Here is a 13,738-nt window from a genome sequence, read left to right as displayed (position 1 = left end):
ACATCGGTTTTATGTCAAAATTAATATTGAGAGGTATGGAGAAGATTTTATGTTAAAGATCTCTTTCATGTAAAATTAATATAATTTTTTATGTAATTAGATATTATAGTATGACTTGTTTCTGGACATGAAATGTAGGTTGAAGCCAATGATGCTGTAGCAGTCGCTGGAATGCAGAGGCCAAAGCAGCTGCCAAATGAAATTCTATCAGACCTTGCAGTATCTGCAGCAACTAAACTTCAACGCCTCCGGGTATTATATTTCATTTAACAAAATTCGATAACATTTTTTGCTTTTCTACTCATATTTTTGCAGGTTGAATTGGATTAATTGTCCAACTTAAAACTAATAGTTCCACATGTCATTGTAGCCATTTACTTCCTAATGAACTCAAGTATTACTATTTTTGTAGTTGCAAGTATTGCATGTTTATACTTCATATGCATGTAAGAGGTTGTACAATACATGTTTGTCTTTTATATCTGTTTCAAAGATTCACACGACTAGCATTTGACCTGAAGCTATCGATGAGTTGTTAATGTATAGGCTTATATAACTTTAGTTAAAATATAAAAAATATGGGGATCAATTTAATAAAATTGGATGACGAAAATATTTTCAAAGATTAATGAGAAGTTTAAAAATGTTCTAATTGATTTATATTTTCAACTTAAGTACACATTGGTTGAAATTAATGAAGTGCGATCCGAGTGGGCTGAATGCATGCTAGATTACATTTGAGTAGGAAAGGTATTCGAATTTTGAAAACTTTGTAGTTTCGGGTTAATATGCTAGTTTTGGATTACATTTCTGCAGCATTGAAATTTCTGCAGCACTGCTTTATACGTTTTTGTTTTCTGCAGCACTGAAATTTCTGCTCGGGCCATTTCTGTCAGTCAGGCCACTTCTGAATCAAACTTTGTTATTGTGATTCTTGCAAGCACTGTGTGAAGGCTGCTGCCAAAAGTTCTTGGCTGAGATTTGATCTTAATTCCAAACTTTTTATAGAGATTTGTGGATGACTGTTTAAGGAATTGTAGCTACTGATCAACTTCCAGCGTTGTTGCATCGACTAACTTGACCTGCATATCAGAATTATTTTACTTTTGTTACTTTTATTGTCTCTGTGATAGAAACACAGATTTTTGCACTAAAGCAGGAGCACTAGCAGGATTACAGATATGTGTTTGCCTTTGCTTTCCTCTGTTTTTCATTGCAGGTGGGAAAAAGAGAGACTCTTCTTGGGTATAGCATCGTCTTCAATTGCTGGATATTTGTATACTATGAATGTTCTTATTCATCAGGTGAAAATGTTGTTACACTATCAGCTGTTCTTCAATTTCTTGGCTGCTTTCTATTTAGCACTAGCTATCTATTTAGTTGACTATAAATTCCTTTTCAGATATCTGGCAGCGTGGATTGTCTCTATATTACGCGAATAGGTATCATATTTTGTCCAAAATTGCATCTTTTAACATGCCAACGAGCAAATATTTGCTATTTGCGAATTTTTTCAAGAAAATTTGGAGCTTGGTGGAAGAGTTGTCGAACTGACAAACTGAGACTAATGAATGGCTTATTTATGGTTGCAATCAAAAAGATTAAGAGGTTTTATTAAATGCCTTTTTAGCTTTATGTTTTTTATTATTATTTTTGTGTTTGTAGATTTGAGGAAGGTGCAGAACAATTCAGGTTGGACGTTGCAGCAAATCCGAATGACACTGAGGAAGCCATTTGGTGCTTTCTTTGTGAAGCTCAGCTTTATGGGCCTGAGGAAGCTCGGAAAAGGTTTTTAGAGGCAAGTGTAAAGCTTCACTGTATCAATTCAATTCAATTCTCAGGTTTCATCCACTGGAATCACAGTAATCTTGAACTCAGTAAAAAGGATCAGATTCTTAATGTATGATAACCAGCTAAAGCTTTAGTTCCTGGAATAACCATTTTCAGAAGTCTTACCGCAATTGCCTCTTCAAGATGTTCTTATCTGCAAATATAAGCTTCTACAAATATCTATCAGTTTGATACTGTTTTAGCTTCATTTTGAGTTTGTTCAGTGACAATTTTGCAGGTAGGTCGAGATCCACGGCCTGTAATGCGGAAAGCATATGATATGTTCAAAGATGGTGGAGATCCAGAAAAGGTTTGCCTAGAATTTAACTGGCTTGCTCAATCATCTTTTGCAGCATAGTCTATGATTCATTTTTCAGCTCCATCTTTCCTGACTTCCAGTCTTCTATGTGATATGCTTTTAATTAACTGTGGATCAGGATGGATTTGCAATTACAAGCAATACTAATCTTGCTCTGAAACACAATCGGTTTTTGAAAGATCCAAACCAGTGTATCCTCTGTGATCCTGTTAGGCTATCTTATTCCTCTGCTCAGATCAAATGACTACATGGCTGCACTCGCCAAGGTTCACTGCAGTTACATAGGCTGGAGCAAAAGCTGAAAGCTCTTTCGATTTCGAAGCCAATCATTTCCCTACACCTCTAGATGGAGATTTTGTTTACTTTTCCCTTTTGGATTTGTATCTGTAGAAGTACTTTTCCCTTTTGGATTTGTATATGTAGAAGTTGCAAGAAGAATAATTTTTGTTAGTTACTTTTGATTATTTGTAAATATTGAGGTGATTAAATATATCGGTGCTTTTGTATTTGTGATTTGTTTGATGAATTTATAATATTATGATAATTTTGTCATCTTGCTCGATCATAATTTACAAACAACATAAAAAAAATATTTAATGACATCGGTTTGGAAGTGTTGTCGTTAAGTGATATTACATCGGTCGAAAACCGTTGTTAAAATTGATGTTAAACATATATTACATCGGTTTTACACCGTTGCAAAACCGATGTCGTTGAATGATATTACATCGGTCACAAACCGTTGTTAAAATTGATGTTAAACATATATTACATCGGTTTTACACCGTTGCAAAACCGATGTCGTTGTGATACATATATTACATCGGTTTTACACCGTTGCAAAACCGATGTCGTTGAATGATATTACATCGGTCACAAACCGTTGTTAAAATTGATGTTAAACATATATTACATCGGTTTTACACCGTTGCAAAACCGATGTCGTTGTGATACATATATTACATCGGTTTTACACCGTTGCGAAACCGATGTCGTTGAGTGATATTACATCGGTTTTACATCGGTTACAAACCGATGTCGTTGAGTTGTATTACATCGGTTACAAACCGATGTCTAAAATGTCAGACCTTTTACAACGCCTTCATAGACATCAGTCGATTTTCTCATAGACATCGGTTTTCCACCGATGTCTATGACTGTTTTTGTTGTAGTGAATGTTCAAGAGTTCTATACTTTTGACATGCAATGCTTTGGCCAAAGACTTCTAGTAACAATCTAACAAGTGGTCGTAGGGTATACATCTTCTTTTTCAAGGAGCAGGTGAATCCTTTGTGAGCTATCCAAACACCTTCGGACACTTCGACTTACACCCAATCATCCAGGATCTACACTTCTTTGGAGATGTTTGCATAAGATATCAAAGTATAAGCCTCCATGACCAAGATGAATTGAATACCTCAAGTCAAAGGAAACTCACACTTAAGCTGCACTAAGATCTTCATTGACATATCTCTATATGTATAGAACCATATGAAGTCTCATGGCAGGTCACTCTAATGAACTAGTTACTTTTAATTAGCATCCACGTTTAACTCTCAACATCCAATGTCTCTAGTCAGCAAGAACAACTGCTTGGTAAACTAAGGAGTTTAAAACGTACTAGTCTTAACAGAATCGATGACGTCCGTGCTCATCAATTCATCAACTAGGGATAATTTCAATACACTCATAATTACACATGTAAAAATACTCACTAGTTGTGATCCAATCATAAATTCTCTCATGCTATGAATCATATTGTGGACATTCAGTAAATAAGTTTAAGATCCAATCAAACACATAAAGAATGTGCACTCAAATAGTGAATCACTATTTATCTAATAAATAGTACTACCATAAGACAATTGCCTTAGGACACCTCTCAAATATAACGAAAATAGGAACTTAAAATAAGGGATAATTTTTTTACTTGGTTCACAGTATCTGGTTGCTACTTTAAGGCTCGTAGTCTTCGACTACTTTCTATGGGAAATTGGCTAGTAGACTCTTTCTCACAACCAGAAAGAGTCTTATCTTTTATAAAAATAAGGAATGGTAAACCTATTACCGTTTCTAGAGTATAGAAGCACAAAGACAATAAAGAACAATACTACAATTTTACTAATAATGATTCAGAACTTCAGCACGGTGTTGTTGTAGCGTCTTGGCGTCACAATAGCATTTCCAGAGTGTGGAGCACTTGAACAAGAGTTGTAGAATAGCCGTAAATGTTCTACTGAGGCTTCTATTTGAGAGTGCTTGTATAGACAATTTGAGTGCCTGGATCCCCTGTCGGACATCCCTACCGTGGTCTATCTGATCCGTTCTAATTGTTGACTTAGCCATCCATGGGCACTTGAATCCCTTTAGAGCACTTGGAATGTTGACGTGGTGATTATTGGATCAGACTTTGCTTCATTGTGTCTTATCTTTTGTTGGTGCAAGAAGCATTAGATCTTGCCTAGAGTTTCGATGTTTGACAAATACATCTAGGTCTGGTCAGCTTGACCAAGGGTTGATCCAAACAAGACCTAATGTTTGGATGTGAGTGAGAAGTTTAGTCAGGTCAGATGACTAGCGAGAAGTCCTAGTCGATTAGACTAGACAGTGGAAGTCCTGATTTGGAAGATTGGGCAAGGGAAAATCCTAGTTGTAGGCTAGGCAAGGGAAAGTCCTAATTGCAGGCTAGGTAAAGGTAAGTCCTAATTTGGAGGATCAAGCAGAAGTCTTAGCAAGGTCAAGTGCACTAAGTGCAAGTCCATGCAGTGTCGGAGGATCGGGAAGTATGACCAAAGTCCAAGCGGGTACGGTAAGGAGGACCAGAGGTTTGGTGAAGTCTAGGCGATCAGGAGGACCAAGATCCAGTAACAAATTCATGGGGGCCGAGGACCATGGATAAGCAGGAAGTTCAACAAGTCTAGAGGACTTATTAGCAAAACTTCTCCCGAGTGGAGTGGATAAGGGCGCACTCCCGGAGTGGAACAGTAGGCATCAGATTAACCCAGGATTTTGGTAGAAATCTGAAGTTAGACCCACAGGGTAAGGTTTAGGTTGCATGTTTATATGCTTGTCTTGCAGGAACCAGGAGTTGGAAGCAAGATGGAGAAAGCAGAAGTGAAGCAAACAAAGACAGCTGAACCAAGCCTGAGGTCAATTTAAATCAAACCTGAGTCAATTTGTTCCAGGTGACCGAAAGTGGATAAACGCTGCAGAAGCCAAAGTCTATCCAGATCCTCTATGTCAGATTGGAGTCGACCTAAATAGTGGTTCCAGTTGACTTGAAGGCCGAGTTAGCTGCGGAGATAGTGGATCTGTGGTCTACATGTGGTCGACCTAAATGGTATTCCAGTCGATCGGAAGGTGCTATAAAAGAAAGGTGAATGTGTACAACCAGAGACATCAAATATAAGCCATCTCCTTCTTCTAGTGATGACTCTAAATGCGAACAGGGTCAGGCATGTGTAACCGGGGAAGATCCAGGAGGAGTACGCGACGCTCAAGACTTCCAGATCAGTGAAAGTGTTTGGTTTAGTTTTCCTTACTAGTCTTACTGTTTTATTTATTGTTATTCTTTATTAGACTGTAAGACGGGTTTCTCCGCCTTCGAACGAATGTTCGAAAAGGAGACCACTAGTGGACGGACGCCTCCCGTACATAGGCCTTGGATGTACTAACCCTGGGAGGTTATGAACCAAGTAAAAATCCGCATGTCCCTGCTTATATTTCTAATTCTGCTGCTAAGTTATTCTGATAGAACGAACGAATGAGAAATGAAGACCGCGCTATTCACCCCCCTCTAGCGCGTTACAAGATCCTACATCCTTCTCTGGGCGCTTGAACCGTTCTCGAGCCCTGGAGGCTGAGGTGACCCAGCCAATCATGACTTATCACCTCATTCACCTCACTAGCCCAAAGAAGTGTTGTCCGGGCGCCTAGAGCCGATTGGGGCACTCGGACTATTTGGGTGCTCGGATTCGATAGGGGTGCCTAGAACCTCCTTTTTCAATTTTCCTTTAAGCTTACTTTCCTGCATCATAGAGTTAGAATATATAGGCATAATGCAAGAAATTAAGTCTTGGCGATTTTATAATTGTCTGGTCTTAACTTTTAAATTTTCAATGAAATTCAAAGTCAGACCGACACTTACTGTTGCCTTCAAGAAAATGCGTCATCACCTATTTATCTCAAGAGATTTTACCTATTTGCAAAACATCTGGTCCTCTAAACATATTTAGACTTCTTAGTCAGCATCCGATCCTTTATCCCCAGGACTTTCCTTTTGATGTCCAGTCTTTGTTGACCCATCAATTTGTTAGACGTCTGATTCACTGACCCCCTAAACTCCCACTTGGTGTCCTCGATCTGTCAAGTCTTCCATGCCTAGTTCTATTGATCAGTGTTGGTGCAAGAAGCACTAAATCTTGCCTAGAGTTTCGATGTTTGACAATACACCTAGGTTTGGTCAGTTTGACCAAGGGTTGATCCAAATAGGACCTGATATTTGGATGTGTGGATGTGAGTGAAGTCTAGTCAGATGATTAGCGAGAAGTCCTAGTTAGTTAGACTAGGCAGTGGAAGTCCTGATCTGGAAGATTGGGCAAGAGAAGTCCTAGTGAGTGAAGCTAGGCAATGGAAGTCCTGATTTGAAGGATTAGGCAAGGGAAAGTCCTAGTTGTAGGCTAGGCAAAGGGAAGTCATGGTTTGGAGGATCAGGCAGAAGTCTTAGCAGGTTGAGTGCACCAGGTGCAAGTCCATGTAGTGTTAGGAGGACCGGGAAGTATGGCCAAAGTCCAATCGGGTACGGTCAGGAGGACCAGAGGGTTGGTGAAGTCTGGGCGGTCTGGAGGACCGAGCATAACAGAAAATCTCTGGGAGCCAGGGGACCATGGCTAAGCGGGAAGTCCAACAAGTCCTTGCAAAACTTCTCCCGAGTGGAGTGGGTAAGGGCGCGTTCCCGGAGTGGAACAGTGGACATCAGACTAACCCAGGATTTTGATAGAAATCTGAAGTTAGACCTACAGGATAAGGTTTATGTTGTTTTGTTTGCTTGTATGCTTATCTTGTAGGAACCAGGAGCTGGAAGCAAGAGGGAGAAAGCAGAGGTAAAGCAAAGAAAGACAACTGAACCAAGTATGGGATCAACTGAGGTCAAAACTGAGCAAACTAGTTCCAGTCGACCTGAGTTTCGCTCCAGTCGACCTGAGTCGCTCCAGTCGACCTGAGTGTCGCTCCAATCGACCTGAGTGGCTGAAACCAATCCAGCCGCAGAGAAAGAGGATTGTGCCTACGTGGGGTCGACCTGAGATGGACTCAAGTCGACCTGAGCATGCTATAAAAGGAGGGGCGACGTGCACAACCATGAAATCAATCTAGAAGCCATCCTTCCTTGCTAGTGGTGATTCAGAACGCGAACGGAGCCAAGATCTTGCAATCGGGGAAGATCCAGGAGGAGTGCAAGGCGCTTAGGACTTCTAGAACGGCGTCAAGGGTTTTGGTTTAGTTTTCTTACTTGTCCTTTATTCTTATTTATTGTATTTCTTTATACGGACTGTAAGACGGATTTCTCCGCCTTCGAACAAAGTTCGGAAAGGAGACCACTAGTGGACGGACGCCTCCCGTACATAGGCCTTGGACGTACTAACCCTGGGAGTTAGGAACCAAGTAAATCCGCGAGTCCCTGTATTGTTTTCTAATCCGTTGCTTAGTTTTCTCTGTTAGAACGAATGATTTTGAAAAAGTGATAACACACTATTCACCCCCCTCTAGCGTGTTACAACGATCCTACAATTGGTATCAGAGCTGGCGTGCTCTTGATTGGACTAACTGCCAAGGGAGCAAGAACGGCAAATATGGAGGGGGAGAAAAGTACGATTTTAAAAGTTTATTTTAAATATTATATAATCTATTTTAAGTGTCAGGGAGAGAGGACACTATAAAAATCAGTGTCTTACTCGTAAGACTCGGACGACACCACCGGCGGTAAAGGAGCAATCGATGTCAGGAGCCCGGAGGAACAAATAGCACATCCAGTGCTTCAAGTGCTAGAAACGCGGACACTACAAGAGTCGATGCTCGGAGAGGAAGATTGCAAAGAAGAAGTCAGAATTAGGGGATGTGTTATCGTTTTTTCATGGTTGTCCACGTCGCCCCTCCTTTTATAGCATGCTCAGGTCGACTTGAGTCCATCTCAGGTCGACCCCACGTAGGCACGATCCTCTTTCTCCACGGTTGGATTGGCTTCAGCCACTCAGGTCGACTGGAGCGAAACTCAGGTCGACTGAAACCAGTTTACTCAATTTTGACTTGAGTTGATCCCGTGCTTGGTTCAGTTGTCTTTCTTTGCTTTATCTCTGCTTTCTCCCTCTTGCTTCCAGCTCCTGGTTCCTACAAGACAAGCATACAAGCAAACAAAACAACCTAAACCTTATCCTGTGGGTCTAACTTCATATTTCTATCGAAATCCTGGGTTAGTTTGACGCCCACTGTTCCACTCCGGGAACGCACCCTTACCCACTCCACTCGGGAGAAGTTTTGCCAACAAGTCCTCCAGACTTGTTGGACTTCCCGCTTAGCCATGGTCCCCAACCCCCAGGAATTTTCTGCTGTGCTCAGTCCTCCAAACCGCCCAGACTTCACCAACCCTCTGGTCCTCCTGATCGTACCCGATTGGACTTTGGCCATGCTTCCCGGTCCTCCTGACACTACATAAACTTGCACCTGGTGCACTCGACCTGCTAAGACTTCTACCTGATCCTCCAAACCAGGACTTTCCTTTGCCTAGCCTACAACTAGGACTTTCCCTTGCCTGATCCTCCAAATCATGATTTCCACTGCCTAGCTTCACTCACCAGGACTTCCCTTACCCAATCTTCCAGATCAGGACTTCCACTGCCTAGTCTAACCGACTAGGACTTCTCGCTAGTCATCTGACTAGACTTCACTCACATCCACAATCCAAACATCAGGTCCTGTTTGGATCTCTAGGCAAGATCTAGTGCTTCTTGCACCAACAATCTCTTTCTTTTTGATGTTTGACAATTTCTTAAGTTAATATAGGTCAGAGTTTAATACTCTGGGAGAATTCTATATGATTAACTTAAGTTCCCTTTGGGGGTTGTTGGATTGCAAGGGTGCAAACATAGTCCCACATCTAAAATACATGGAAAAGATCATGGGTTTAAAAGGATGGAAAGTATCTCCATTGGCATGAGGCCTTTTGGAGAGAACCCAAGAACAAAGGCATGAGGGCTTAGGCCCAAAGTGGACAATATCATGTCATTGTGGAGATATTTTGATTCCATCAGGTACTAACAAGTGGTATCAGAGCGAGGCCGCTCTTCACCGGACTAACTACCGTAAGAGCCATGATCTAGATCTAACCATGTGGGTTGAACCTTTAAATAAAGGAAGTGGATGCTCCCATGTCTGAATCAAGAGGACCAGACACTAGGTAGAAAGTCCTAGTTGCGGCTAGGCAGGAAATCCTAGTAGGTCGAGTGGACCGAGGGTCAGAAAGTCCTAGTGGATCAAGGATTTGGACATCAAACGGAGGCTTTCCGTTTGAGGGCGGCCTATGGTCCTTTGTTTGAGGGGGGGATTGTTGGATTGCAAGGGTGTAAACATAGTCCCACATCTAATACACATGGAAAAGATCATGAGTTTAAAAGGATGAAAAGTATCTCCATTGGCATGATGCCTTTTGGGGAGAGTCCAAGAACAAAGTCATGAGGGCTTAGACCCAAAGTGGACAATATCATGCCATTGTGGAGATATTTTGATTCCATCAGGTACTAACAACCAGGACTTCCTTGCCTAGCCTCCAGCTAGGACTTACCTTCCCTAGCCTTCAACTAGGACTTGCCTTCCCTAGCCTCCAACTAGGACTTTACCTTACTTTTCGATGCTACCTGTATACTTAAATTAGCTCATCAACCCACAATATAATCTTAACTTTGAACTCTTTGCCATTATCAAAATACAGGTTCGATTATCTGGTGCTCTCTACACCAACAGAAGGTAGAAACCCACAATATAATCTTAACTTTAAACCCTTTGCCTTTATCAAAATACATGTTTGATTATCTGGTGCTCCCTGTACCAATAGAAGGTAGAAGTACAAGTATTAGGTGAAATATATAGTGACTCTAATATGACATGGTATAAGATGATATCAAAGTTGAAAATAATAGTCAAGAGTGTACTCGGTGAGTTAAAGGAGTATACACCACTAAGGAATCTTGGTGGTGGAATGAAAAAATACAAGAGAAAGTGAAAGAAAAACGAACAACCTATAAGAAATTATATATTTGTAAGAACGAGGAAAACTTTAAAAAATATACAAGAACCAAGAAAGAGGCTAAGAAAACAGAGAATGAAGTTAAGAATGAAACTTTTGAACGGTTATATCAAAAATTAAATATAAAAGAAGGAAAAAGAGATATTTATAGAATGGATAAAATGAGAAAGAGAAAGATAAAAGATTTTATTCAAATAAGATGTATTAAAGATGAATGCAATAGGGTTCTAGTAAATGATGGAGAAATAACAGAGTGGTGGAAGAGGTATTTTCATTAACTTTTTAATAAAGGTTTAGGTGACCAATTTAAATTAGGTAATTTAAGTAGGTCAAATGAGTATAGAAATTTAAATTTTTATTGTAGAATTCAAACTTTAGAATAGAACAAACTTTAAATGGAATGCAAAATGAAAAAGTCGTTAGACCATATGATATTTCGATAGAGGTATGGAAGTGTTTAGGGAAATAAGATATTGAATGACTTACAAAATTATTTAACGTGATATTAAAAATAAAAAAAATGTCTGATCAATGGAGGATAAGTACTCTAGTACCCTTATATAACCATAAGGGAGACTTACAAAATTGTGCAAACTATAGGGGTATTAAATTAATGAGTCATACCATGAAACTTTGGAAAAGAGTAATAGAAAAAAGATTAAAAAAGGAGATCACGGTGATCAAAAATCAATTTGGATCAACAATAGAAGCTATACATCTTCTCAAGCAACTAATTAAAAAGTATCGGAAGTAAAAGCAAGATCTACACATGTTATTCATTGACTTGGAAAAAACTTATGATAGAGTCTCAAGAGAAATTATATGGAGAATTTTAGAAAAGAGTGGTGTTAAGGTAGCATATATTGAATTAATTAAAGATCTGTATGATGATGTAGTGATCATAGTGAAAACTTCATGCGAATTAATTGTAGCATTTTCAATGAAGATAGGGTTACATCAAGGATCAGCTCTAAATCCCTATCTTTTTACATTAATCATGGACGAACTCACTAGACACATTCAAAACACAGTATCGTGGTGCATGTTGTTTCTAAATGATATTATTTTAGTAGATGAAACACGTAAAGAAGTAAATGTTAAATTAGAATCTTAGCAAGAAACACTAGAAGTGAAAGATTTTAGACTTAGTAGAACAAAGACAGAATATATAGAATTTAAGTTTAGTAATATTAGACATAATGAGACAATTATTAAGATAGGAGATGACAAATTATTTAGAACTAAGAGCTTTAAGTATTTAGGATTATTTTTGCAAGATGATGGAGGGTTTAAGAGATATGTCTTACATAGAATACAAGCAAGATGGTTGAAATAGAGGAGAGTGTTGGGTGTTTTATGTGATCGTAAAATACCTCTAAAATTCAAAGGAAAGTTCTATTAAATGACAGTTAGACTTGTTATATTATATGACATTAAATGTTAGGCTATGACTCAAGCACATGAGCAGAAGATGAGAGTTGCAGAGATCAGGATGTTAAGATAGATGTGTGGGCATATGAGGATGGACAGAATAAGAAATGAAAGCATTAGAGAGACAGTTGGAGTTGCATCTATTGAGGAAAAATTTTGAGAGACATGTTTAAGATGGTACAGATATGCACTTAGACAATCAATAGATGCTTTAGTTAGACGATGTGAAACTAGACAAATACGCACATCAAACGAGGAAGAGGAAGATTAAAAAAAGACTTGATTAGCAATAATAAAATAAGATAAAATTTATTTAAATATAGATAATGATATAGTAGGGGATAGAGTCCAATGGCGTAGAATGATTCATATAGTCAACCTCACCTAGTGGGATAAGGCTTCTATTATTATTCTAATTCTAGTCTCAGTTTAGAATTTTCATGCTTCCCTTGCATTTTTCTATTAGGGCATGTGCCTACTCTCCTTCAGTTGTTTCCCTAAGTTTATATCTCCTTTCATAACCTTAGGCAAAGTAGTGTTACTATGAAATTTACACAGAAATATCATGATATCTAAAACTATAATTACACATAGATAATTGAATATTTAAATTATGTATGGAAGAGTTGAAATTTGAATTCAAATTCAAGTTAGGAGTTACCAATTTTCTTTCTTCTTCACTACCTCCTTGTTTGAACTTCCAATTCAAATTAGATTTTTTTTTCTTCCTTTATCTTTGAAGCTCTCTTTTGATTTGAGCTTCTAATTTTCTTTTGTTTTTTTGTTTTTTTTTTTTTCACTACCTCCTTGTTTGGACACGATGCGGTAGAGACCTCTTCTGTGACATGTGAAGCAAATAATGTAATCAATCCTTCTTCTTCGCTTCCTTCTTCCTACCATTAGCATTAGTAAGATTATTTAAATTACCAAGTTTGGAAATTACTCTTTTGCACGTGGACACTTGGTCTTATAGCTTCTTTTTTAGCAAAAGATATATATGTGCTCCTTTGACTTGGTTTGAATGGAGGCACTCGAGGAATTAGCTTCCAAAATGTCTTCCTCTATAGATTTGAATTCTTTCTTATTCCTTGAAGAGGTGGATGGTTCCCCATGCTTAGTCACTTGAATCATCTGACAAAGAGGGCCCCATATCATCATTAATTTCCTCAATGATTGAAGCTTGAATCTCTTCCTCTAGTCCTCGGGGTGTAACGTAGATAAGTGTATAATATTTTTGATGTAATAGTCATAATTGAATCTCATGGAAACTCGTGACCTAACTACCATTCACCCCATCATGCATCTTCTACCTATGTACCTAAATTTACCTTCTTCCATATCCGTGAGATGAAGGATGTTGAGGTGGCGGATCCATGTTTTTGAATTTCTTCCTTTACGTTACCTTGTGGTTTTTTGGAATTTTCATTTGTCTCCTCCATATTCACTTTATAGATCTCAGTTTGTAGCTTTGTCCAAAATCTTCTCTTGATTTTTTTTGCCATCCGCATCTCTTGGTGTTTTGTGTCCCCATTATTGATTTTAAACCAATATTCCACCTTGTCTTTTTATGCACTTTCATTTTTTGACATCGCCCAATATCACTTGTTATAAATTTGATTGCATAGTTGGTAATTAGTCCTTCCTCCCATGTGACTGGACTCTAAAATCACCTTTTAGAACCCTTGGAAATTAAGCTAGAGGAGGTGAAAAGTGATTAACTTGCAAATTAACACTTCTAGTCCTAATAATGTCTTAGCAAAGTCATACAAATAGATTATAAAAAATGGAAAAGCATAGACAAAAGAATTAATTCCTACCAATCGCTAATATGGTTATGTAATATAGTTCGAAATCTTCATTCC

The 13,738-nt window shown here is 38.6% G+C and overlaps 1 protein-coding gene across 1 annotated transcript; it reads left to right on the top strand.

Annotated features, from left to right (window-relative positions):
* Positions 1 to 868: 868 nt before the first annotated feature.
* LOC141828705 (uncharacterized) lies at positions 869 to 2,629 on the top strand. The gene is made up of 4 exons (XM_074716169.1): positions 869 to 1,304; positions 1,666 to 1,798; positions 2,069 to 2,140; positions 2,268 to 2,629. Exons 1-4 carry the CDS (start codon positions 1,288 to 1,290, stop codon positions 2,391 to 2,393), a joined length of 348 nt encoding a protein of 115 aa, XP_074572270.1. The 5' UTR covers positions 869 to 1,287; the 3' UTR covers positions 2,394 to 2,629.
* The last annotated feature ends 11,109 nt before the right edge of the window (positions 2,630 to 13,738 follow it).

This window comes from Curcuma longa, chromosome 4 (assembly GCF_044706935.1).
Source record: "Curcuma longa cultivar G26 ecotype Majalengka, Jawa Barat chromosome 4, ITB_CL_G26_1.1, whole genome shotgun sequence".
NCBI lineage: Eukaryota > Viridiplantae > Streptophyta > Magnoliopsida > Zingiberales > Zingiberaceae > Curcuma > Curcuma longa.
Note: the sequence above shows the minus strand (reverse complement) of the source record. Positions and strands in the feature narration are given on the sequence as shown.

Excerpts from the sequence above, each read along its gene's own strand:
- LOC141828705 (XM_074716169.1), top strand. Across the intron at positions 1,799-2,068 it reads CTCGGAAAAGGTTTTTAGAG|GTAGGTCGAGATCCACGGCC; the intron begins GCAAGTGTAAAG and ends ACAATTTTGCAG. Across the intron at positions 2,141-2,267 it reads ATGGTGGAGATCCAGAAAAG|GATGGATTTGCAATTACAAG; the intron begins GTTTGCCTAGAA and ends ACTGTGGATCAG.